Source organism: Salmo salar, chromosome 09, assembly GCF_965601325.2.
Source record: "Salmo salar chromosome 09, fSalSal1, whole genome shotgun sequence".
Taxonomy (NCBI): domain Eukaryota; kingdom Metazoa; phylum Chordata; class Actinopteri; order Salmoniformes; family Salmonidae; genus Salmo; species Salmo salar.
In genome coordinates, this window is record NC_138299.1 from 12,438,251 (window position 1) to 12,465,283 (window position 27,033).

General features: G+C 48.0%; 1 protein-coding gene across 4 annotated transcripts in view; it reads left to right on the forward strand.

The window, feature by feature from the left end:
• The window catches only part of asap2a (ArfGAP with SH3 domain, ankyrin repeat and PH domain 2a), a 107,708-nt gene that overhangs the window by 71,032 nt on the left and 9,643 nt on the right, over nucleotides 1-27,033 (forward strand). For 2 of the 4 annotated variants that reach the window (XM_045723378.2, XM_082955629.1), the window contains exons 5-23: nucleotides 5,002-5,051; nucleotides 6,726-6,855; nucleotides 6,959-7,044; nucleotides 7,134-7,209; nucleotides 7,359-7,445; nucleotides 9,397-9,500; nucleotides 10,276-10,345; nucleotides 12,513-12,600; nucleotides 15,531-15,579; nucleotides 15,901-16,067; nucleotides 19,379-19,512; nucleotides 20,510-20,604; nucleotides 22,194-22,383; nucleotides 22,963-23,048; nucleotides 23,346-23,461; nucleotides 24,300-24,367; nucleotides 25,346-25,459; nucleotides 25,630-25,876; nucleotides 26,850-26,975. In XM_045723378.2, the coding sequence (XP_045579334.1) occupies nucleotides 5,002-5,051; nucleotides 6,726-6,855; nucleotides 6,959-7,044; nucleotides 7,134-7,209; nucleotides 7,359-7,445; nucleotides 9,397-9,500; nucleotides 10,276-10,345; nucleotides 12,513-12,600; nucleotides 15,531-15,579; nucleotides 15,901-16,067; nucleotides 19,379-19,512; nucleotides 20,510-20,604; nucleotides 22,194-22,383; nucleotides 22,963-23,048; nucleotides 23,346-23,461; nucleotides 24,300-24,367; nucleotides 25,346-25,459; nucleotides 25,630-25,876; nucleotides 26,850-26,975 (2,083 nt within the window). The remainder of the gene's footprint in view (nucleotides 1-5,001; nucleotides 5,052-6,725; nucleotides 6,856-6,958; nucleotides 7,045-7,133; nucleotides 7,210-7,358; nucleotides 7,446-9,396; nucleotides 9,501-10,275; nucleotides 10,346-12,512; nucleotides 12,601-15,530; nucleotides 15,580-15,900; nucleotides 16,068-19,378; nucleotides 19,513-20,509; nucleotides 20,605-22,193; nucleotides 22,384-22,962; nucleotides 23,049-23,345; nucleotides 23,462-24,299; nucleotides 24,368-25,345; nucleotides 25,460-25,629; nucleotides 25,877-26,849; nucleotides 26,976-27,033) is intronic. The other 2 variants (XM_082955630.1, XM_045723379.2) reach the window with 2 other exon arrangements.

The window sequence follows — 27,033 nt, forward strand, 5'->3', positions numbered from 1 at the left end:
GCCAATAGAACAGGGAGAGCTACCCACAGCGGGCTTCCTACTAGGGCAAACGGTCTCAGTGCTAAATGTGTAATTCAGGTTTATATGGACAAGGTTACTGATATCAAGAAGGTCCTTTTAAAAAAAAAAAATCTAACTCTACACGTTTAAGTGCCACAGCCCAAGCCCCTTAAGTGATTTGTAAACCCAGGGGGATATCCATATTTATGGCATTCACATTTAAACTAATAATTTTGGTTTAGCTTTTGCTAGCCACAGTGGGCTTGCCATTTGTAACAGAACTAACAATGGGATTCATCTTTATAGGTTCAAGATGATGACTTATATGAACGTCTGTAGCACTATTATGATAGAGCTGTGATATAATGGTAGGGATTACCTGAGACCGCACTGATTTCTCCTGCCGTAGGGGATGGAGGGCAATAGACTCCCGAGGGCTTGGGCTGTGAAAGTGTCAGGAGTAAGCAACCGTTTTATGCTCAGAGAGCGTCTGTGCTCCACGGTAGTTGGGATATATTCTGTCCCCAATGAAACAATCCCTCCGCAGAGTACATTTTCAGCTAGTGATGCATTGGAGGAGTCTGCTGATGTGGTTCGACTCATGGCCTATTGAGAGTAGTGGACCCATGAAAAGTAGCCGCTTACCTGCATACTTTACCGCTCCTTTCGGGTCCATTACAGGCCATTTTACGCTCCACTCATCTCTCCATCCTGCTGTTTAACCTCAACTGGGGAAAAGATCTAGGTGTTTAACATGCTGCTCTCTGGGGTTGTAAGGTTATGGCACAAAGTGACCCCGTAGTTTTTTGGTTTCCTCTCACTTCCTGCCAATTTTTGTTGGTACTTCCGCATGGACAGTGTCTGATAAAGGATGTACAAGGAGGAAGGTTACAGGTCTGTGTGGTTACATTAGCCTGGGTCCCGTCTGCTTCCACTGAGGCAGAGACAGCCCCAGAGAGCTTAAAGTAAGCCATGATTAAGATTTATAAGTTACTTCAGTTGAAAAGGGGTACACTGTATGTGAAGTACATGTAACTGCCAAAATAAAGGAAACCCCAACATAAAGTGTCTTAATAGGGGGTTGGGCCACCATGAGCCGCCAGAACTTCAATGCGCCTTGGCATAGATTCTACAAGTGTCTGGAACTCTATCGGAGTTCTTTCATGAGAAATTCCGTAAGTGTTCAATTGGGTTGAGATATGGTGACTGACACACACACACACACACACACACTTTAAACCCACTATGCTCCTTTTGAGACCGCTCTTTCAAAGTCATTGAGATCTTCTAGCTACGGTAGCCAAAATAATGGGCAACCGGGCACTTTTATACATGACCTTAAGTATAATGGGATGTTAAGTAATTAACTCAGGAACCACACCTGTGTGGAAGCACACACTTTCAATATACAGTACATGGCCAAAAGTTGTCGAACATCTCATTCCAAAATCATGGGCATTAATCTGGAGTTGGTCCCCCCTTTGCTGCTATAAGTGGCACAGTGGTCTAAGGCACTGCATCTCAGTGCTAGAGGTGTCACTACAGACCCTGGTTCGATCCCGGGGTGTATCACAACCGGCCGTGATCGGGAGTCCCATAGGGCGGCGCACAATTGGCCCAGTGTCATCCGGGTTAGGGGAGGGTTTGGCCGGGGTCGGCCATCATTGTAAAATAAGAATTTGTTCTTAATTCACTTGCCTAGTTAAATAAAAATAATAACGCGTTTCCATTGCTCCAGAGTCCCATGGTGGTGAGCTTTACAACACTCCAGCCAATGCTTGGCATTACACATGGTGATCTTAGGCTTGTGTGCGGCTTCTCGGCCATGGAAACCCATTTCATGAAGCTCCTGACTAACAGTTTTTGTGCTGACGTTGCTTCCAGAGGCAGTTTGGGACTCTAGTGAGTGTTGCAACCAAAGACAGGCGATTTCTATGCGCTACACGCTTCAGCACCTTTCTGTGAGCTTGTGTGCCCTACCACTTCGCGGCTAAGTTGTTGTTGCTCTGAGACGTTTCCACTTCACAATAACATCACAGTTGACTGGGGCAGCACTAGCATGGCAGAAATGTGACAAACTGACTTGTTGGAAAGGTGGCATCCTATGACGGTGCCACGTTGAAAGTCGTTGAGCTCTTCAGTACGGGTCATTCTACTAATGTTTGTCTATGGAGATTGCATGGCTGTGTGCTCGATTTTATACACCTGTAGGCAACGGCTATGGCTGAAATGGCCGAATCCACTAACTTGTCGACATACACTAAAAGCATTTGGTATCCCTCATTTACTCAAGTGTTTCCTTTTATTTTGGCATTTAACTGTATGTGTACCAAGATACAACATCACTCCCTGTCTGTCTGCGGTTCAGTGCTGGCTCAGGCCCTCATAACTGGTGCTTATGGGTTATTGTTGCTGCATGGTCCCTTAAGCACTGTCCAGTGTCCACCTCCTTAACCACACTCCAACTCCAAACACTGAACATAAGCCGACTGGTGGAAAGTGCTGAGACCACAAAACACCAGAGCCAAGGGATTTACGTATTAGACCTGACACTGGGATGATGTCATCCCTTCCAGCGCTAGACCTTCTGATCCTTTGTATCTATTATGTGTTTTTACACACCATGACTCATCACACACATCACCGACATTAGCCCCCCCCCTCAATAGAGACATGAATCTCACACACACACCACACACACACACACACACCACACACACACACACACACACAATTGTTGGCGGAGGCTTTTAGCTCCAAGAAGCTCTGCCAAAGGAGTGAACTCACCATTTATTTCTCACCAAGAAAAGATTAGGGAGTAGAGGCTGATGATAATTCATGGAATTGTAACAGGTGCCCTTGACAGCGACAGGACCAGGTTTAAGACGACATTGGAATAGAGGTTGAAAGCTGTAAATTGCATGTTTTATATTTGAGGTCTTGGTGAAAAGGCTCACTGGACAGGCATGTGGATCTTCCACTACTGTATCACCTCAACAGTGGACCCATCCCATTCAGGAGCACAGGAAAGTACACTTCACATTGACGCATTCAAGGTCAGTCCGCTGTCTTCAATTAGACAAGGACAGTGGTAACGGCGGTAAGAATTGAACTAAGAAACTCAACCAAGAAAGAGGCTACTGCAGGATAGGAACTTTACAGAGAAGTGTTATGTTTTTAAAGCCTCTGTCTCCCAAATATCTATTCTAGGGGAAGTCATTAAAGAGAGGGTCCATGTTGATTTGGTAGAGTGGATGGGAGGTGAACCCTGTTTGGCTGTGCTCTTCCAGCATTCCACACAGCTAAGTTGCCCTGCCATGATCCATGTTGTTGTGTGGAAGCTAGCGCCCCACTTCACTCCCTACTGTTGTTCCCCACTCTCACAGTAGCTAGCTCCTCACTTCACTTCCCATCGAGCCGCTGTGAAGGAGAGAGGAATGCTGCACTTGGACAATGTGCCACTCTGCCCAACCTGTCTCGCTTCCGCGGCTTGTGTTTTTAGCCAGTATTCTCCTTCTTTAACATTTTTATCTTGCTTCCTCCATTTCTCTTTCTCTCACACTCTTTATCTCTTTCTTTATCTCTTTCTCTTTCGTCAGACAATGATCCATGACCGCCACACTTGTTTTGAAGAGGTCTGGGCTGGTATCCACAAAGCGTCTCAGAGTAAGACTGCTGATCTAGGATCAGTTTGGCCTTTTTTAGATATGAATGAATAGGGGTTTTATATTGAAAGGTTGGGACCTGAGATGAGATCAGCTCTCCTACTCCGAGTTGCTTTGTGGATACGGGCCCAGGGGTCAACAGAGGGAACATCTCTGTAAGAGAATGGGCTGTCAGGCAATCTGTTTTAATATGATGACAGCAGAATGGCAACATATTTATTGTAATAATGCCATAATACATTCATTCTAACAAAGCTTTAGAAAGATTTGGCTTTTGTTAGAGGATGCATCACATTTTATGCCAACTCATTTTTCATTCCAGTTAAGGACTCTATAAAAATGCCTGCGGCTTCCACTGCAATAGTTTTTTTTTTTTATCTGGAAAAAAAAACACTGTTACAGTAGCAATCAGTGCTCTCCACAATTGTTGATTGGGATGCAATCAGCAAATCAACATGAAAAGAACAAGCAGATTCACAGTGCAATCAGGTAATCCATTGATCTCATCATGTTTTACCACAGTCTTTTCAATGGCCTCGGTAGCAGCAATTATGGTTGCCGCTGCGGTGTTTGGAGGAAAAATGACACGGGCAATTTCGCCAGTTAATGTCTGTTTTTGTTTGTCCCTAATCACTGTTTATTCATTGGCGTGGTGCCTGAAAAGCGTTGCATAATTTAACATTTCATCAAACAGCTGTTGAACGCTACTCTACCATGGGAAATCTGTTCAGCCACTTAAACCATGTTAGGATTCTGAACACTGCTCTTTTTCATTTTCAACGGTAGCACTTTGTACGTTATTGTGGTCTACGGCAACGACGAGGAAAAGGATGACAAGATTGAGTCATGTATTGGCAGCGTGCTTTGTTGCCCTTTTGGCTAGTGCAGGGAGATTGACAATGATGGGGTTTTCCCTGAGCTTGTAACATCACGTAAACATTAACTGACTGGAGTATTGATGTGTACCGTAGCTTCAGTGCCTTCTAGATATAGTAACGCTGTCTGTGTGTGCAGTGGTATGCTTAATATCGCAACGTGTGCTATGACCATGTTGATATCTTTCTAGCCTCTTTTAAGGAGTGCTGTTAGTGCCAACAAAAAACGGAATCTGAATTTTGGCACTAATATCTCTCCATATTTCTACTCAACGTTACTGTTAACATACAGCCTACACGTTTTTTTTTTTATGTGTGAAGCGATTGTGAACAAATCCAAGTTGTTGTGTTGACAGGTTTGTTTTAATGGGTTCCTATGTAGATCTAACTCCTCATTAGTCCACATTCTGTTTCTGAATTAATGACGCCGGTTTCTTTCTGCTTTTTTTTTCTCTTCACAGGACCTGAAAAAGCCATTTGATAAGTCCTGGAAAGACTATGAAACAAAAGTGTAAGTTTTTTTACAAATATTTTACTACCGCCAATATGAAATTAGGTTCTGGCCAATTGACATTATTAGCTTAGAGTACGAAGATGATCAGTCCATTGTCTTTTTGATCCGTTGGTTCATTCTATGGCCATACTATAGCAGTCGGGTTCAACTGACTCACAAGCGTTTTGATAACCTCTCGATATTGGTACTGTCATATTAGTTTGCATTTGACTGTATATTTGTCATTGGTAGAACCCGATTTTTATCATCATAAGCAATATATTGAATGAGATGCAATGTGATGTCCTGTCCCATCTCTGTGCTTGTAATGACCACTATTCCCCAACCAACCTCACTTTGCAATCAATGAATACACCGAGAATAATAAATCAACCCATCTCTACACCCCTCTGTCTACACTGTGATTGTGCATGCAACGGTATATGAAATTTTATAGCACTCTGATATATTTTCCAAGCTGCAAAGGACATTCTTTACTGAAAGGGTAATACATTTTCTTCTGCAACGCCAATCTGATGAGACGCTACTGACTTGTTGCTCCATTGATGCTCTCTGCTAGCCTGCTATCAATGGAGAGCTATGCGGGTCATATCTCTATAATATCTCAAATCTCTTTGTCTGCGGTTATAATGAGGCCTTTCCTATTTTGCAGACCGAAAGAGATTAGACTCTCTGGCCCAAACTCCACTCTGGCCCCGACCACCTTAAAGTTTGCGAGTGGCGCCCTGCCATCGTCACCACAGTTAGAGTCCCATTTGAGCCACTGTCTCCATCTCTGTGTCAACGGTCTTTGGTGGCTCTTTGTGGCTAGTGTCCGACATGTGGCTGTTTTTTTTAGCTTTCTCTCTACTCCTATGTTTCTGGGCTGAGGATTAAGGTGACAGCTTTGCAGATGTTCTACTAATGAAAGCAGTCGCGTCTTGATGTATTACCTAATGACGGTTTCAGTCGGGGGGGCGGGGGGGGGGAAAGGAAACCACCCAAAATGACCGAATATAACCCAGATGACTTTGCCTGAGACGGATGAATGTTTGTGACGCAGCGGCAGGAACTGACTTCTTTAAGTGTCTTTTTTTGAATCAACGGTTTTCTGGAACAGCAGTAGAGGATAGCACGTTATGTAGGCTTGCAGGAGCAGACCATAGTGCAGCGCTGGCTCATGCATTCACACCACTTTGACATCAGCTTGATGCCCCCCACTCTGTCTGTCTTTTTTGGTATGATCGTTTTGTATTTATTTTATTTTTTTCTTGGTTCAGTTTCCTTTGGAATGGCCTTGTTGCATCTGTGTCTTGGTGGTTCCAAATGGGCCAAGCTGTTTACTGACTGCAGGCAGAGGTGAAAAAACCCCCAGACAAGTCATTAACGTTGGTTTAGCGATGGGCCACAGTGACGAGGACCTAACACCCATAACCAAAGGCATGAGTGAGAGGCCGTCTGCTTTCAAATCTGAACGAAAACAGGCGTCACTTAAGTCTCCCTAAGCTTCCTCATAGGAGGAGCCAAATGCCGCATCCTTTTTTAAGGGAATATGCTAAGCTAGAAAAGAATGCCCTGTTGCATGGAATGCCCTCCCCCTTTCCACTCTGTATATTTCCTGTTTGGTGTGTGTGTGTCTGTGGTTGGAAATGCCCTTTGACCCCCCCCCGACGATGTCACTTCCTGTCCCAGCACTAAGATCGAGAAGGAGAAGAAGGAGCACGCGCGGCAGCACGGCATGATCCGCACTGAGATCAGCGGGGCCGAGATAGCAGAGGAGATGGAGAAGGAGAGGAGGTTCTTCCAGCTGCAGATGTGTGAGGTGGGTAAGGAAAGAGGTGGAGGTCAGGCCTGGGTTGCCAGGTTGGGTCATGTCCACAGCTGTAGTGGAGGGTTTTCTGACATTGTAAAGTTCTGTCTCGCAGTATCTTCTCAAAGTGAACGAGATCAAGATCAAGAAAGGGGTGGACCTACTCCAGAATCTCATCAAATATTTCCACGCACAGTGCAAGTAAGTCCTGCAGTCAGTGAAAGTGTGCATTTGACCAAGTGCTCACTTCGTGGAGAAAACGGCTGATGTAGATTTGTCACTCTCTTTAGTTTTTTTCAGGACGGGCTGAAAGCAGTAGACAACCTCAAACCATCCATAGAGAAACTAGCCACAGACTTACACACGGTGAGTTCCTCAAGACTACTGTTGACATCTTCATGGGGTATATAAGGACTTGCCTTTCCTTCATCAAGTGTGCTGAATTCATCAAACATATTCTGTGTGACTCTGTAACCTTTTGTATGACCCCTGTGGCCTTTGTGTGACCTTTCCAGATAAAGCAGGCCCAGGACGAGGAGAGGAAGCAGCTCACTCAGCTACGGGACGTCCTCAAGTCAGCGCTGCAGGTGGAGCAGAAGGAGGTAACACCCATAGACTTCGACCACTCTAGTGCCCCAAAGTATGTTTTAGCATGGGCAGCGCCATTGAGGACTTTCACCATTAGGAGATTCTCATTTGGGCAAAAGTCCGTCCTCTCCTCGACTCCTCCCTCCTCTCCTCCATGACCCAGAAACCGATAAGTTGTTGAGGGAGAGTGTCAATTTTGTTTGTAGTACGAACGAAGGCATCTGCTACCCTCCTCGATTGAACTACTTCGGCTGCAAGCACGGACGTGTTTTAAAATCCGCCACACCCCCCCCTTTGAATCAGCTGTTGTTTTCTGGAAGGCGAAAAGCATGCAAACATTCAAAAACCATATGCTACTTTTTTCTTTTATCTATAAAATGCGTTTTTACTTTGCCACATTTAATTTGGGATTCCACCGATGTGAACATTTGCCTGATGATGCGTGAGTGGAGAGCCATTTCATGCAAGCACATTTTCATCCACGTTCCCTCTCCTCGTCGTCTCTCTGCGATTACCTTTGACCTTTTTTAAAAAATTTTTTAAAAGGAAGCGAGAGAGGAGGAAGGAGAAAGGACACAGGAGTTGAGCAAAACCAAATGAGATCCTCCCATTTTTTAAAGTGGTCAACTGGGTAGGACTTCTTATGGGTTAAGGAAGGATCACATAAATTCATCCTGATCTCTCTTTCTCTCTCACTCACACTCCCACACACACACACACCACACACACACACACACACACTGCGGGATACAACACACACGCACCTGGCAACCCTCAAACTCTATAGGCCTAGTCTTTTCACTGTCTAAAGCCCAAGTTAGTCACCCAATAATATAGCCGTCTGTATCTCCTCTAATCTGCCTCATTCATATCCTATGAGTGATGCACTTACATGTTCAGGACCCTGATGTACAGAACCAAAGCCCCCTTCACTCCCTGTCAACTTCAGCATGCTCATTGAGAGCAGGCATGAACAGTCTATGGTTAAGCGCTCTTATGTGCTTAATGCTCTCATTTGCCAGACGCTTTTATCCAAAGAGACTTACAGTTAACACGCGTACTTACGCCCTTTCTGGCGTCAGCTACTACGTGGAGAACTAGTCTACTGTTTTTGCCACTGCCGCACTATCTTACCTGTCTGTTCTCCTCTTTGCTTTACTGCCGCCGCCTCTTTGTGAACCAAGTCTAGGAGAGTAAGTGTATCCTCGGCGCCCCCTTTGCTGTGCTTGTCTGTCTGTGGTCGTGGTGTCAAGGAGAGGGAGAAGTTTGTCTGAAGCGTTTTCAATAGAGAGCATTTGTCTCTAAAAGGGATTTAGTGGAGGGATGGGGGGGGGGGGGGGGGGGGGGATTTCTGGGTTGTATTCATTAAGCACCAAATGTAAGATAACACTCTGAACACAGTGAAATGCAACGGTACTATCTGTACTTCTGAAAGACTTGTTTTTCATTTAAATTGTGCTACGTTGTGACTTAATGAATACAACCCTGTCTTCCTAGATTTTTCTGTTGACAATGGTAACATTAGATACAGAACCCTGAAGATGTTTCTTTAGAATATCTTTCAAAGGTCTTTGCCTTGGCCCCTCCCCCTCTGTTTCCCCTATATCACTTAGTCTGAGGAGATGACCTCACTAGTGCATGACCCCAAGGCTTTGCTTGTCTCATATATATATATATATATATATATATATAGTGGCAGCATCTCAATAGTCTAAAGAGGCTCCCCTTCCTTGCTTTTTCTACTTCATCTGCACTAAAGCAAATCCCCAGCCATATTGCTCTCCTATCCTAGATTTTATTCAGGATTTTTCAGATCAGTGCTGACAAAGGAAAATGAACAAGGAGAGGAAGCCACTTTAGACAATTGAGACTTACCCCACCCACACTCACTGCAGCGTCTTGTGCCTTTGCCTACATAGATCCTTATGTGTGTGTGTGTGTGTGCGTGTGCTGGTATTGTTGAAGGATTCCCAGGTGCGACAGAGCGCTACCTACAGTTTGCACCAGCCGCAGGGAAACAAGGAGCACGGTACTGAGCGCTGTGGGAACCTCTACAAGAAGAGTGACGGGTCAGTGTTTCTCTTCCGTTGAACTGGCATCATCTTCAACAAATATTCAAATAACCAAATGAAAGGCCAGACAAAACAAACACACAAAGTACACTCATTGTGATGGCATTTATCTATAGACCCACTCCGGAACATTGGCGACTGCTATGTATTTTTTTAAACCTTTTTGCTTTGGGCTGGATGTGTCATAGGGTCGTTCATACATGCATCGTCTATTAACAGAATGAATGCCTTATTTCAATTAGCCACGCAATCCCTAGTTTGAAAGCAACGTTTTTTTCTGGAAGCTGTGCTGTCATTTTCTATACATTTTCCCCCACATGGGCCAGCCCCCTAGCAATTCAAGTTCTAACCAATGAGCTTCAGCCACTCGCCATTTGAGTGACAGTTATCAAGATGCGCACACAGAAGAGTGAGAGAGGGGCAGTGACGTGGTGCACATATGTGACGTAGTACAAAATTTGTCGGGGACCACTTTTGGCTCGTGAGTGCTACTTTCATAACTACTGCTAAAAAAAAAAGTTTACAAAAGTACCAGAGAATCTCTTTAATGTTATATTTATGGCTGGGTTGCTGCCCAAACTCTGCGTCATTTACTTATGCCTGCACGTACTAATGAGCCATCACACTGGTTTTGTTGGCATTAATAATTCAGTAGTCATGTCTGTTCTGTTACAATGTGGATTCATGTAGAGTTTAGTGTGTCACACTGGCTCTGGGGGTGTTATGTCGAAGTCTGTGTGTCACGATGTCCTGTGTCACCCCCCCCCCCCAGGCTAAGGAAAGTGTGGCAGAAGAGAAAGTGTTCAGTGAAGAACGGATACCTCACCATATCACATGGGACGGTGAGTAATGTGCGCGCGCCCACACACACACACAGAGGGCAAGACAACCTACTCCTAGCCAATTAGCATTCATCTACAGTAAGGCTAGTGGGAAAGGGAAGGGGGGATACCTAGTCAGTTGTACAACTGAAATGTGTGGGAACTTGGGAACCATTCCTATCCTAAATTGCTCCCAGGCAACCCCAGACAAGTTCAATTATGGCACATCCTACCTAATTATCAGCTCTCTGCTAACTGGCAGCTTATCCACTAGTTTTGTCTTGTCTGATCCTGTCTTATCCCGTCCTGTCTTATCCAGTCTGGTCGTCTCTTGTTTTGTCCTGTTTTGACTTCTCCCTATTTTCTTTTTATTCATATTGTTTTAATTTCTCCTCTTTATTCTTACCCTACTTTTCTGCTATTTCTTACTTTTTGGTAGTTTACCTTCATTATAATAAACGGTTACATGGGGAGGGTTCAGAGGTGGTAGAGCTATGGGACGGGAGTGGGGTTCAAAAGGACTATTTGGTGCCTGGTGTGCTTTTATTTTGTGATTTTTAATTTAATGACTTTTTTTTTTTTTTTTAAGTCCATAAATTTCATTTAGCTAAAAGGGTGGTGGTATTAGTATTAATGTCAGTCACTCTTACACGTCAAAGAGTATTATATGTTTTGGATGTGTCCCAAATGGCACCCATAGGGCTCTAGTCAAAAGCCATTTGGGATGCAGACCTTGTCAGGCTAGCTCACATAGCTACTTTACCTGCCCCTATTGATATCCCCCTCTGCTCTCACTAGCGGGCTCTACTTCCCTGCATTACACTAGATTTAATCTCCCTCCCTCTCTCCCCCTCTCTCTCCATTGCTCTATCTTCCTCTTATTTGCTCTCTCCTCTCTCTTGCTTTCTTTATCGCACCCTCGCTCTATCCCCCTCCTCGCCTTGCTCTCTCGCTCTCTTTCAAAAGGCACACGCATACACTTTCTCCCCCTCTCTCTCCTTCCCCTTTCTCCCTCATAAAGAAAGGAATATACCTCACATGAGCTCTCCCTCCTCTCTCTGGCCAACCAGCTGTATGTAGAGGTCGAAGCAGGGAAAGCAATCAGAGATGGTTTTTAAGCACCCTGAGCTGAGCGCCAACCATGGCCTGGTTTCGTCCTCCACTGCAGAGCAGAAAACCACATTACAGAAGCTAATCCTCCATGGACAGGCCCATTCTGACAGACCGTAACACCTACATATGACTTATGAAAACTGCATACGAGAGCCTGGCTATTAGTGTTACGTTATGATGTAATAAATAAGGGAGAAAGGATGGTGAATTTCGCAGTGGTTTGTTCTATGCTGTGTTGATTCTCAAGTAGCTCTGCAGTCCAAGGACCTGTTATAAGATTGTTGCGATGTACATCGTGTTTTATAGCAAGCATAATATGTTTTCGTTGATGTGCATGTAGGCTAAATGAATGCTTTTATCCAGGTACAGTGCTCACCTCTTCTGGTGAATATGGTTATTGTGATGAACCACTTCAGGGGTCAGCATGCTTCAGTTCGGCTGACCCCTAGCTGAACTCGGCTAGCTGAACCGAACAAGTGTGCTCGCATATTCCTTTAAAAGATCTTCGCTTGAAAAACGAGAAAAAAAGCGTCAATAGTACTGTTTGTCCATTTTGTGACGCCGTAGCCAGTATACACTTCCTCAAAATAGTCCGAATTAATCAAAGATAATGCAAGAAATCTGTCGTTAATTTGCCGAGGAGATCTTAGTCGGGCAATTTTACATCTGTGTTTGGTGCAGTATTTTTCGGTGAAAGAATGTGGATGAAAACGAGTCGTCTCTCGTTGAATGACAACAAAGACTATTGGATCCCTACTGTTAACCAATCACCGACGAAGGGGCGTAGACTTCGGATTCCGAGGTCGGCTAGCCCCGAGCAAAAATGTTGTGTGCCCGAACAGCCGCAAAAACCCCTTACAGAAGTTCAAATCAAAATGTTGTCATAATATATGCACCAACCTGTTTCTGGTGTGCAGCATGTGGACAGCTTTAGTGATCAAACTTACCCATGTGATGACTATAAGAGGGAGCACTGTATCTTTGTTCTGGTGGGAAGGGTGCATTTTCGTTTATGCTTTACGTTCGCTGATTCTCATGCTCTTCTTTCCTGTCCTCCCCTCGCTGTCTCGTTCAGGCGAACCGACCGCCGGCCAAACTCAACCTCCTCACATGTCAGGTGAAACATAACCCAGAAGAGAAGAAGAGCTTTGACCTCATCTCACGTAGGTTTACCCCTTCTTTATACTCCTTCTCCTTCTCCCTTCTGTTCTCTTCTATTTTCTTGTCCCTCTTCTGTCCTCTCTCTTCTGTTCTCTCCTCTCTCTATTCTCTGTCCTCTCCTCTCTCGTCACCTTCGCTCTCTTCTGTCCTCTCTCTCCTGTCCTCTCCTCTCTCTGTTGTCTTCGCTCTCCTCTGTACTCTCTTCTCCCTCTTCTGTCTTCTGTGTCTCACAGAAGTTCCTCTGTGAGCCTGGCTTTTAGACCCTGCAGAACAAGGAGGGATGATGTGTTGGGACTAATGATAGCTCATAGAGTAGAGATATCTACTGCAGACGAACTAGGGAGGAGAGGAGACTCACAGAAAAAGGAAAAGTGGTTGATATGGTGTATGTCTCGATTTATAAGGGACCATCTGAGTTTTTCCGTGGAATGAGGGCAGCAGGAAAGGAGTTGAATAGTTGAATCGCTGTAAGATTCATATTCAGGGAAGACTCAGTACTTTGTGTCTCCACACCGGCTTCTCCGAATCAGCAGCCTGTTTAGAATTTCATCCACGTTCATGTGTTCCCTGTGTCCTCACATAATCTCATGTAACCAAGGGAGATGGAGCTTTTTCCTCCATTCACCCTCTTTCTTCAGTCAGGTTTTTGGGGATGTGTGTTGAGTTTAGCTGAGCGGTGAAGTTCATAAACACTGGGCCAGAAATAAGTGCTCACGTCAGGCCGTCACCCTGCTGTCAAAGGACAATATTACTGCTGCAGGATATGAAAGGGCTTATTCTGGTGGAAACAAGGAGAGATGCTGCTCTCCTTAGAGAGAGAGAGAGAGACTGAACAAGAGTGAGACTGTCAGGGTCAGAACTCCCAGCTGTAAGGGGATCTGAAATGTATATCAGTCAGATCTGGATGGGGATAGAGTGCAATAGGACTTTCTCAAGGTTTTTACTTTGTTGTACAGTACAATAGGATGTTTGGTAAACGTTTACCTCTGTCTTGCATAGATTTCACATACAGTCAAATCTCTACCGTTGTCGCCTCATCCATTATGTTGTTACACTTATGTGGGACTTTTACTTTATGTACTGTAGTTGAGTCAGTGTCTTATTGTAGGTGACAGTCAGTGTCTTACTGTATGTTCTGTAGTTGACAGTCATGACCGTGTCTTACTGTAGTTGACAGTCATGAACGTGTCTTACTGTAGTTGACAGTCATGAACGTGTCTTACTGTAGTTGACAGTCATGACCGTGTCTTACTGTAGTTGACAGTCATGACCGTGTCTTACTGTAGTTGACAGTCATGACCGTGTCTTACTGTAGTTGACAGTCATGACCGTGTCTTACTGTAGTTGACAGTCATGACCGTGTCTTACTGTAGTTGACAGTCATGACCGTGTCTTACTGTAGTTGACAGTCATGACCGTGTCTTACTGTAGTTGACAGTCATGACCGTGTCTTACTGTAGTTGACAGTCATGACCGTGTCTTACTGTAGTTGACAGTCATGACCGTGTCTTGCTGTAGTTGACAGTCATGACCGTGTCTTGCTGTAGTTGACAGTCATGACCGTGTCTTACTGTAGTTGACAGTCATGACCGTGTCTTACTGTAGTTGACAGTCATGACCGTGTCTAGCTGTAGGTGACTGTCGGGAACCCGTCTTGCTGTAGGTGACTGTCGGGAACCCGTCTTGCTGTAGGTGACTGTCGGGAACCCGTCTTGCTGTAGGTGACGGTCGGGAACCCGTCTTGCTGTAGGTGACGGTCGGGAACCCGTCTTGCTGTAGGTGACGGTCGGGAACCCGTCTTGCTGTAGGTGACGGTCGGGAACCCGTCTTGCTGTAGGTGACGGTCGGGAACCCGTCTTGCTGTAGGTGACGGTCGGGAACCCGTCTTGCTGTAGGTGACGGTCGGGAACCCGTCTTGCTGTAGGTGACGGTCGGGAACCCGTCTTGCTGTAGGTGACGGTCGGGAACCCGTCTTGCTGTAGGTGACGGTCGGGAACCCGTCTTGCTGTAGGTGACGGTCGGGAACCCGTCTTGCTGTAGGTGACGGTCGGGAACCCGTCTTGCTGTAGGTGACGGTCGGGAACCCGTCTTGCTGTAGGTGACGGTCGGGAACCCGTCTTGCTGTAGGTGACGGTCGGGAACCCGTCTTGCTGTAGGTGACGGTCGGGAACCCGTCTTGCTGTAGGTGACGGTCGGGAACCCGTCTTGCTGTAGGTGACGGTCGGGAACCCGTCTTGCTGTAGGTGACGGTCGGGAACCCGTCTTGCTGTAGGTGACGGTCGGGAACCCGTCTTGCTGTAGGTGACGGTCGGGAACCCGTCTTGCTGTAGGTGACGGTCGGGAACCCGTCTTGCTGTAGGTGACGGTCGGGAACCCGTCTTGCTGTAGGTGACGGTCGGGAACCCGTCTTGCTGTAGGTGACGGTCGGGAACCCGTCTTGCTGTAGGTGACGGTCGGGAACCCGTCTTGCTGTAGGTGACGGTCGGGAACCCGTCTTGCTGTAGGTGACGGTCGGGAACCCGTCTTGCTGTAGGTGACGGTCGGGAACCCGTCTTGCTGTAGGTGACGGTCGGGAACCCGTCTTGCTGTAGGTGACGGTCGGGAACCCGTCTTGCTGTAGGTGACGGTCGGGAACCCGTCTTGCTGTAGGTGACGGTCGGGAACCCGTCTTGCTGTAGGTGACGGTCGGGAACCCGTCTTGCTGTAGGTGACGGTCGGGAACCCGTCTTGCTGTAGGTGACGGTCGGGAACCCGTCTTGCTGTAGGTGACGGTCGGGAACCCGTCTTGCTGTAGGTGACGGTCGGGAACCCGTCCTTGTTTGTTCCTTATCCATCTCTGGTACTCACACAGGCTTGTCAGCCGGGTGCTTTGATAAATGTCTTGTTCCACTATGTCTCTGACCCACCCACCCCGATCACCCCTCTCTTTTAGATGACAGAACGTATCACTTCCAGGCCGAGGACGACCCAGAATGTCAGATGTAAGTATGTGTTCCTTCCGTGTACGTGTGTGTGTACAGGTCAGTTGAGAGTGTGTCCTGTTGATCCCCCCCGTCTTTCCACACACAACCCACACGTTTCCATCACATTTGGGTTGTGTGTGTGTGTGGGGGGGAAAGGTGTGTGTGTGTGTGTGTGTGTGTCCTGTTTCTCCCCATACCTCTTCTCACAGTTAACACATCCATTTTTCCACCCTCTAGTCTAACCCAATGTTGACCGTGCCCTCACCCCATCCTCACACACGTACGTGAGCGCACACACACACACGCTAACTTCCCCTCCCCCTGTGTGTGTGTTTTCAGATGGATCTCTGTGCTGCAGAACAGCAAGGAGGAAGCGCTGGATAATGCTTTTAAGGGGGACCAGCACGTTGGAGAGAACAACATAGTCCAGGAACTGACCAAGGCCATCCTGGGAGAGGTCAAGAGGATGACCGGCAACGACATCTGCTGCGACTGCGGCGCTCCCAGTGAGTGACCGGGTGTAACATACATGTTAATACATACACACAATACCACCTATGTATAATTCATCATACAGCCTTTATGAATGCACAAAGTGTATGAAGGAGCCATGAACTGTTTTTACTTTGTTGTGCTAGATGTCACTTTTTAATGAATTGTACGGGTTATTCACAGATACGGTTACCAAAGTGTTATGAGAGTAATGAACAACTCCATGTGGTCACTTTACACCGACATTGTAGGGAATGAGGAATGCCCATGAGCCAGTTATTTAGGTTTGACTGCAGCCCATCGTTAACCTGTATCAGAAATAGCTCTTCCCCTCTAAGCACATGCAGGTAGTTCCTACTAAGGACACTGTTACCTACTTACCTGTTACCTCTCTTTCTCGCTCTCTCTCCTTTTTTCTTTCTCTCTCTCGCTCCTCTCGCTCTCCTCTCTCTCTCGCTCTCCTCTCTCTCTCGCTCTCCTCTCTCTCTCGCTCTCCTCTCTCTCTCGCTCTCCTCTCTCTCTCGCTCTCCTCTCGCTCTCCTCTCTCTCTCGCTCTCCTCTCTCTCTCGCTCTCCTCTCTCTCTCTCGCTCTCCTCTCTCTCTCGCTCTCCTCTCTCTCTCGCTCTTCTCTCGCTCTCCTCTCTCTCTCGCGCTCCTCTCTCTCTCGCGCTCCTCTCTCTCTCGCGCTCTCCTCTCCTCTCTCTCTCGCGCTCTCCTCTCCTCTCTCTCTCGCGCTCTCCTCTCTCTCTCGCGCTCTCCTCTCTCTCTCGCGCTCTCCTCTCTCTCTCGCGCTCTCCTCTCTCTCTCGCGCTCTCCTCTCTCTCTCGCGCTCTCCTCTCTCTCTCGCGCTCTCCTCTCTCTCTCGCGCTCTCCTCTCTCTCTCGCGCTCTCCTCTCTCTCTCGCGCTCTCCTCTCTCTCTCGCGCTCTCCTCTCTCTCTCGCGCTCTCCTCTCTCTCTCGCGCTCTCCTCTCTCTCTCGCGCTCTCTCTCTCTCTCGCGCTCTCCTCTCTCTCGCGCTCTCCTCTCTCTCGCGCTCTCCACTCTCTCTCGCGCTCTCCTCTCTCTCTCGCGCTCTCCTCTCTCTCTCGCGCTCTCCTCTCTCTCTCGCGCTCTCCTCTCTCTCTCGCGCTCTCCTCTCTCTCTCGCGCTCTCCTCTCTCTCTCGCGCTCTCCTCTCTCTCTCGCGCTCTCCTCTCTCCCTCGCGCTCTCCTCTCTCCCTCGCGCTCTCCTCTCTCTCTCGCGCTCGCCTCCTCCTCGCGCTCGCCTCTCTCTCTCGCGCTCTCCTCTCTCGCGCTCTCCTCTCTCGCGCTCTCCTCTCTCGCGCTCTCCTCTCTCGCGCTCTCCTCTCTCGCGCTCTCCTCTCTCCCGCCTCTCTCGCTCGCGCTCTCCTCGCTCGCGCTCTCCTCTCTCGCGCTCTCCTCTCTCGCGCTCTCCTCTCTCGCGCTCTCCTCTCTCGCGCTCCTCCTCGCTCGCGCTCTCCTCGCTCTCCTCTCGCTCTCCTCTCGCTCTCCTCTCGCTCTCCTCTCGCTCTCCTCTCGCTCTCCTCTCGCTCTCCTCTCGCTCTCCTCTCGCTCTCCTCTCGCTCTCCTCTCGCTCTCCTCGCTCGCTCCTCGCTCCCTCGCTCTCCTCGCTCTCTCTCTCTCGCTCCTCTCGCCTCTCTCTCGCTCCTCTCTCCCTCTCTCGCTCCTCTCTCCTCTCTCTCGCTCCTCTCTCCTCTCTCTCGCTCCTCTCTCCTCTCTCGCTCCTCTCTCCTCTCTCTCGCTCCTCTCTCCTCTCTCCTCTCTCCTCTCTCGCTCCCCTCTCTCTCGCTCCCCTCTCTCTCGCTCCTCGCTCCTCTCTCTCGCTCCCCTCTCCTCGCTCCCCTCTCCTCTCTCCCCTCTCCTCGCTCCCCTCTCCTCGCTCCCCTCTCCTCGCTCCCCTCTCCTCGCTCCCCTCTCCTCGCTCCCCTCTCCTCGCTCCCCTCTCCTCGCTCCCCTCTCCTCGCTCCCCTCTCCTCGCTCCTCTCTCCTCTCTCCTCTCTCCTCGCTCCTCCTCTCTCTCCTCTCCTCCTCTCTCTCTCTCCTCCTCTCTCTCTCTCTCTCCTCTCTCTCCTCTCTCTCCTCTCTCTCCTCTCTCTCCTCTCTCCTCTCTCTCCTCTCTCTCCTCGCTCCTCTCTCTCCTCGCTCCTCTCTCTCCTCGCTCCTCTCTCTCCTCGCTCCTCTCTCTCCTCGCTCCTCTCTCTCCTCGCTCCTCTCTCTCCTCGCTCCTCTCTCTCCTCGCTCCTCTCTCTCGCTCCTCTCTCTCGCTCCTCTCGCTCCTCGCTCCTCTCGCTCCTCGCTCCTCTCTCTCCTCGCTCCTCTCGCTCCTCGCTCCTCTCGCTCCTCGCTCCTCTCTCTCCTCGCTCCTCTCTCTCCTCGCTCCTCTCTCTCCTCGCTCCTCTCTCCTCGCTCCTCTCGCTCCTCTCCTCTCTCTCTCGCTCCTCTCCTCTCTCTCTCGCTCCTCTCCTCTCTCTCTCGCTCCTCTCCTCTCTCTCGCTCCTCTCCTCTCGCTCCTCTCTCTCGCTCCTCTCTCTCGCTCCTCTCTCTCGCTCCTCTCTCTCGCTCCTCTCTCTCGCTCCTCTCTCTCGCTCCTCTCTCTCCTCGCTCCTCTCTCTCCTCGCTCCTCTCTCTCCTCGCTCCTCTCTCTCCTCGCTCCTCTCTCTCCTCGCTCCTCTCTCTCCTCGCTCCTCTCTCTCCTCGCTCCTCTCTCTCCTCGCTCCTCTCTCTCCTCGCTCCTCTCTCTCGCTCCTCTCTCGCTCCTCTCTCGCTCCTCTCTCTCGCTCCTCTCTCTCGCTCCTCTCTCTCGCTCCTCTCTCGCTTCCTCTCTCCTTCCTCTCTCTCGCTCCTCTCTCTCGCTCCTCTCTCTCGCTCCTCTCTCTCCTCGCTCCTCTCTCTCCTCGCTCCTCTCTCTCCTCGCTCCTCTCTCTCCTCGCTCCTCTCTCTCCTCGCTCCTCTCTCTCCTCGCTCCTCTCTCTCCTCGCTCCTCTCTCGCTCCTCTCTCGCTCCTCTCTCGCTCCTCTCTCTCGCTCCTCTCTCGCTCCTCTCTCCTCTCTCTCGCTCCTCTCTCCTCTCTCTCGCTCCTCTCTCTCCTTCATCTCTCTCGCTCCTCTCTCTCGCTCCTCTCTCTCGCTCCTCTCTCTCCTTCATCTCTCTCGCTCCTCTCTCTCGCTCCTCTCTCTCGCTCCTCTCTCTCGCTCCTCTCTCTCGCTCGCTCCTCTCGCTCGCTCCTCTCGCTCGCTCCTCTCTCTCTCGCTCCTCTCTCTCTCTCGCTCCTCTCTCTCTCTCGCTCCTCTCTCCCTTCTTCACAGACCCTACCTGGCTCTCCACTAACCTGGGCATCCTGACCTGTATTGAGTGTTCTGGGATCCACAGGGAGCTGGGAGTCCATTACTCCAGGATCCAATCCCTCACACTGGATGTCCTCAGCACCTCTGAACTCTTGGTAAGAAGCAATTTTGTGCTAGAATGCTCAGCACACATCAGCTAGTTTCACATTATGGCGATAAGGTGCTGTGGCGCTGGGAGGTTAGGCACAGTCATGTTGGAAAGTAAACAGGTGGCACATCCGCTTAGGTTAGTTAGCAAAACCTTGGAAAACACTGGCTCTCCCAGTGCACTGCCATTCTTGCTGTTGTAATGGGAGAATCTCAGTAGCATGTCCTTGATTCCTCGCGTCCTCTCACCTCCTTTTCAAAACCCATTGGATGAGAAGGTCAGAAGTCCCTTCTGGAAATCGAGTTGAGATTCTCCCAATGTGAAAACACTTTCACAGTGCAGCTGATGATTTACTGCTGGTGGGAGAGTACCAAGTATACCAACGCCCTTGTCCTAATTCTACTGAACTCTCCATCCTCTGCTGCGCTCCATTGGGATAGATACAGTATTACAGAAGCTTGGAGCTGCTTCCACTTTGCATATTTCACATTTCATCTGGCTTTCTAATATCAATTTGGTGCAATTTATTGGCCGTAAAATCATTTGGGGCTGAAATGTTTTTGTCGCTAATTCGAGATGATTGCCCGTGTTAAGACGCCAGGGGTGTAATCATTAGCCGAAAAGTTGCAAAAAAAAACGTTCAGTTTTCCAACTAAAACGAGAGTTTCTGTTGGACAAATTCAGGTAGGTCCCTCCCCGCTTCGTTCCGCTTGTTTCCGTTTCACGTTTTGCAACAGAATAGGTGGAATGAATACGCCCCAGTCTTTCACATTATTTGGCCACACGGAGATGGGTGGAACGCGTGCAGTGCACACACACCCCCCACACACACACACACCATTGATTTTAAGCGTTTGCTGAAGTAGCAGAGCAGAATAAATGGAGTATGAGATGAATGTGGACAGTATAAACTGTACTGTAGCACCCTCGGATAAGAGGCTCATTTGCACTTTTATGGACTGTCACTCTGGTAAGCTCTTACATGTTTGTGTGTTACCATGAAGCTGGCCAAGAACGTGGGGAATGCAGGCTTTAACGACATCATGGAGGCGTGTCTATCTGCGGAAGATGTGGTCAAACCCAACCCTGCCAGTGACATGTAAGTTTTCTCTCTCTCCCTCACACTCTCTCTCCCTCACACTCTCACACTCTCTCTCTCTCTCACACTCTCACACTCGTTATCTCGCTTTTTCCTCTGGCTCTTTCCCAACATGCAAACACTCTATCCTCTCCTTCTTTCATCAGTCTCTATCCCTTTCTCTACCTTCTCAGGGTCCCATTAAAGTAGACCCCCCCCGAAAGTGACTGTAAGGAGGTGACCTAAATGGCACCCTATTCCCTAATATAGTGGCCTACTTTTGACCAGGACCCCTAAGGCTCTGGTCAAAATTAGGACAGTATGTAGGGAATATGGTACCATTCGGGATGCAGCCTTAGAGCGGTTGGGCCCGTGACCTTAGTTACCTATTGGCAACATGTCACCACAGAGACACTCGTACCCATTCGTTATGGATGGAGCAATCAGGAAGGCATCACTAACTGAACAGTTTTATTCAATAAGCTTAAGAGAATTCTATGCGTTCTGTTGTTGTTGGCACACGACTCGGCGTATGTACAACCCAAGTAAAATTGAGCACACATATGAGAAACCTAATACATCCCTCCTAGATGAATTGAACGTTTTAGTTTGAGCTCTAAGCTCATTTACGGCTGTAAGTATCAGATACATGTATTTACACACTTAGACTGCGTTGCCACAGGCAGCCCAATTCTGATATTGTTTTCCAGTTATTGGCAAAAGAACTGATCTGAATGGTTAGAATTGGGATGCCTGTGTAAACACAGCCTTAAAGGGATCATTCAGAAATGCATTTTTGGGTCGAATTACCCTCACCTTGAGTTGTCTGAAGGCCCATGGTTACAGAATCTACAATAATCCAGTATTTACTTCAGGCTACAGCCAGGAGTTAGCATATTAGCATGGTCAGAATTCATGACTGTTAACAGCCGAACCGATGTTAGCAAAGCTGCACTGCAACTTCCTCAAACACTTCAAACTAGGTTTGGTAGCGTCGATACTCATGAATAACCTGTCCATGTTTTTCTTCCATGTAAGAATGTTATTTCTGCAATAAAATGTAAATGTATGAATGCTTTGATAGTTCCATCAAGCCACTGGTGAGAAAGATGTGGCTGTGAGACCACAACAAAAACGGATGCGGCTGTGAGACCACAACAAAAACGGATGCGGCTGTGAGACCACAACAAAAACGGATGCGGCTGTGAGACCACAACAGAAACGGATGCGGCTGTGAGACCACAACAGAAACGGATGCGGCTGTGAGACCACAACAGAAACGGATGCGGCTGTGAGACTATAAGGAATTGGTTCCAGTTTTTAGTGACAAAATCCCAGCAACTATTTCAGCATTTTGCACGTTAAAAAATTCCCTGCAAACTCCACCAACTATCGAACTTAGTTTGAAGTGTTTTCGGCTTGCAGTGCAGCTTTGCTAGCATCGGTTTGGCTGCTTACTGTCATTAATTTGGAATTCTGTAGCCAGAAGTAAATAATGTATTATTGTGGATTCTGGACCTTCAGACAACAACTAAAGGTAATTCGACCCAAATATACATTCTGGCTGAACTATCCCTTTTATGTGTATGGCCTTTCTCCTTCTGGTGCAGGCAAGCCCGTAAGGACTTCATCACAGCCAAGTACACAGAGAAGCGTTTCGCCAGGAGGAAGTGTCCAGACGGGGCGTCTAAGCTGCACACCCTGTGTGACGCGGTCAAAGCCCGGGACATTTTCTCTCTGATCCAGGTGTACGCGGAGGGAGTTGACCTGATGGAGCCCATCCCCCTGGCCAACGGACATGTGAGTCTACATGTCCACACCAATACCCCCTGTCACATGAGCGTGCTGACCCCAGCCCATACCATGCTGGTACAGATATTTTATCCACATTGTCCTTTCCAGGCCATCACTATACAGCTTGGATTGGCTTGGCTCTGCTTGGCTCAGTAGTGTGAATTAACCCCAACTCTCAATTGACTTCATTTTAGCTTGGGGTGAGGTGGTTTTACATTGGGAACACGACTGTGCATCAACATTTGATCTGTCCAGGTGCTCTCAACTGCCACAGCTGTAGTGGAATTCAAATGGCAGTATTTTTGGTTAATTCTCTTTGCTGGGCTGTGAAAAGCAACTGCTCCTGGGAGTGTAAATGCTTTGTGTAATAGATCAATCATCACTAAAAACACCTGGCTCACATTCAGGGCTGTTACTGCTTTTACTGTCTATAGCAAAGCAGACTACCAAAAGGGAGCATATGTGCAGATTTTGATCAAAGTCCAGGTGTTTCTCGGTGTCAGCCACTCCATTTTGGCTCTGATATGTCTTTGTGTCCCTGAGGTCTCACCACGGCCATTTTGGATCTTCTGTGTGTGGTTGCAGGAACAAGGAGAGACGGCCCTTCACCTAGCGGTCAGACTAGTGGACAGGACCTCGCTCCATATCGTCGACTTCCTCACTCAAAACAGGCAAGGGAATAAAAGTAAACGTCAATGAGCTTTTTTGTAGGAACACTACCCGTCATAAATATCATGAGAACGACTCAACAGATGTCAAGAACGGTCATAACAGCTTATGACGACTGACTTAACACGGCCATCACACAAACTACTCGGTTATTGTTTTTTAACACAGTCCCACAGAATGCAAATGAATTTGTTCAGAACAAGTGCTGAAATAATGGTGATGAGTGACTGTCGTCCTGTGTTTCTGGTTATCCTTCCAACTCTCACTGACTGCCTCCCCCTGTCTGTTCTCCCCCACAGTGTGAACCTGGACAAGCAGACAGCCAAAGGCAGCACGGCCCTCCACTACTGCTGCCTGACTGACAACATGGAGTGTTTGAAACTGCTGCTGCGGGGCAAGGCATCCATCGACATTGGTAAGAGAACATTACATCTCTCTTCTACTGGGAAGGACTGGTTTGGAAACAACATGGATACAAAATGCTAGTGTAGACTTTGTTTATTGTTGTCGAGTGTAGTGCAAGAAACTGATTCATGTCGACCCAATAACCTGATTTATGTTTTAATTCATAGCTATAGAAATGATAACTAATAGACTGCCAAACAGAATTATTAAGACACAAACACACACAGAAGCACATGAACGTGCCTTGTTTTGGTCAGGCAGAGTTCCCAGAGGCCCTTGGTTTGCCAAGAGACCCTACTTTCTCACAACAGCTCAAACGCTCTGCTTCAGTCTGACTCCATACAAACCGGCCCATGATCAGACCGAGATGATGAGAAGGAGAGACACAGACTATTTAGTGTGGGAGTCCTGCTAATGATCTCTCTCCAGCAACAGAGTTGACAAAGGAACAGGGGGCCATGGTCTGTGGACCAGCGTGTGTCGTCATGTGCCGAGGAATCGCCTCGTTTCACACACTATCTAGTTTACAGAGACGCGGAGGTGTTGTTACAAACGCGGCTGTTGACAAACAAGTCTTGACAAACATGGCCTACTGCCAAAGCAGTAGGCGCCCTGGCAGCCTAGAGGTATGCTAGCGTTGTGTTGACAGGCTGTTGAGTTGGGTGTAGATATCTTCCTAATTCATGCTGTCGTAGCCTAGAGGTGATAATTGTGTCTCGGGTTACTTGTCAGCGCTCATCTAGGAGGTGTTGATCTTGAGTGGTGGAGGACACAGGGTATAATTTAGTAAATGGATGCATACGAAGTAAATGGATGATAAATGAATGGATGAAGATGTCTTCCTGTAGCTAATGAGTCTGGGGAGACGCCGCTGGACATCGCTAAGAGACTGAAGCACCTGCAGTGTGAGGAGCTGGTGAGTGGCGTGTGTGTGTGAGAAAGATGAGTGGAATCTGTGTGGGTAGCTGGACAGGTAGGATGACTGACAGTGAAGGTGAACAGGTGGTCACGGGTCAGGTGACAGAGGAATGGATGAGACTGAGGCAGGAATCCCTTTAACCATAAAGTGGTATATTTACTGAGTTAGTCTGTGCTGCATAACAAAGGAAACAGAATAACGTGTAGCCAATCAAATCCATCATCACAAACATCTAATCATAACAATCATTCATTATTAACATCATTTAGGGAATTCAACAATCCAGTTCATTAATAAGTCAATAGGAATCATCGGTGAATCATTTAGGCTCATAACTATTTATCATAAATCATGAAAGAATAATACAAAGAGTGATCAGTTATTCAATCTATAATCGCCATAAGTTGGATATCAGAGTCGATCAGTTCAACAAACAATGACTTTCTTATTTCACCCTTTCAAGTGTCTTCATGTGTACATGTAATTTCATTACATTTTAACCATACCAATTGGATCATTGGCCATTCACATTACACAAAATGTTTGAAGCGTGCGCTCCAAGCCGCGCTCCGCGGTAATAACTCTAAACAACAACTGATGGCCCGCTCTCCCGATCGCAACAGATAGTTCAGATGAAAGGTAACAGAGTCTGTGGACTTACGTGGATTCATGGACGCACAGAACTTCTGGATTAGACAGAGTGAAGGAAGAGAAAGCAGCGCGATCAGGCGATGGTGATTTCCTCCTTTTATGGAGTGGAGATCTGTCGGACATTTCCACCTGACCTAATTAAAGCGCCCCTGGCCCAGCTGAGTAAGTGGCAATGAATTAAAGGATTATTCCACCAACTCCATGGGCTTTTTCTACTGTGTGTGTGTGTGTGTGTGTGTGTGCGTGCATCTTTAGCAAGATAGTGACTCCTCATCGCCAAGCTTTATTTGAGCCATTAATCAGGGGGTGTGTGTGTGTGTGTAGCTGAACACGGCGTTGGCGGGGAAGTTCAACGTCCACGTGCACGTAGAGTACGAGTGGCGTCTGCACCATGAAGACATGGACGAGAGTGACGAGGACCTGGATGAGAAGGTGAGGGTGAGGACTCACTTCAGATTATCCACTCACACACACACACACACACCAGCCCCCCACACACCATGAACTCACCACACACACACCATGAACTCTACATACATACATGCATGCATAACACAAACACACCCTGATGACCTTTCTATAACCTTTTGACCCCTGTCCTCCCTCAGCCCAGCCCCCACCGGCGAGAGGAACGCCCAGTCAGCTGCTACACCCCTGGCTCCAACTCCCACCGCCAGCCCAGCCCTGCTTCCCTGGCACGGGACGCTTCCAGCCTGGCCAAGGACAAGCAGCGTGGTGGGTACATGCCCAACCTGGTCAACAACGAGACCTACGGCACCATCCTCAACGCCAGCCCCCCCGCGCCCGGGGGGCCCACCCCCACCTCTGCACCCCCTTTGCCCCCACGAAACATAGGTGCTTTGTCTTTCGTTTTTTATGTGATGGCAATGTGGGCGCTGCATGTATAGAGAGCCACATTCGTTTGGCGAAACGTTCCAAATTCTATGAACAAGTTTAGTTTGTTCAGGGAATCAGTGTGAATGCTATCTGAGCACTGATTTTTGGTTTCAGAATGTTCAAAACATGCTCCTGATTTGAAGTTATCATGATCCATATCAAATGACCCCCGGCATCAAGCCCTTTTCAACCCAGATTCACTTCTCGTCCTCCTCGTAATTTTTGGAGAATTATATTTATAATACATGCCCAATGGGTTCAATTCAAATAGAGGGAAATCTCAATTTGGCCACGTATCTGTCATAGAGTGTAGATGGCCTTCTCTAATTAGTGCATGGCCCCATGGTGACTTGTGTGGCGCTCTGACCTATTTGACAGTTACATTGGCGGCGGCAGAGTGAGCTAGTGAGTTACTTTTCCCGGAAGGTTCTCAGTCTGTGCTCCATAGTCCATGATGAGAGGCAGACTGAAAATAACCCAACATATCACTGGAAAGAAATTTGAACTCGATTGAAAATAGCCTGAAAACGTTCAATTCCTGACTTGAATTTGCATCTGACTGCTCACATTCCACCGTGCTGAACAATTCGATTCAATTCAACTCACTTCGAAGCGCATGTTGTCTTTACTTACTTGGGCCCATTGCCCCACAAAGAGCATTGGCCATCTGCAGCTCCTCTCCAGCAAACTTGACTTTGGGCAGTCTTATCTATTTAATTCCAGGAGTAGCCAATCTTTCTGTGTTCTGCTTTGGTGTCAAGTCTCAATCAATCAATCAATCAATCAATCAAATGTATTTTATAAAGCCCTTTTTAACAGCAGCAGTTATCGAAAAGTGCTTTACAGATACTCAACCTAAAACCCCAAAGAGCAAGAAATGCATGTCTCCAGGTGCCAGAGCATATCTTCTCTCCCACTCCTCTCTCCCCAGTCCAGTCATCAGGGTCCTCTGGGTGGAAGCCTGGCTCTATAGACCTGGGGGTCCGACAGAGGTCCTCCTCAGACCCCCCCAATATCCACCCCCCCGTACCCCCCATGAGGGTCACCTCAACCACTGGTAGGCACCTCACCTCCAGGCCTTGTTGTCTGAACACATCATAATCATAACCACAATC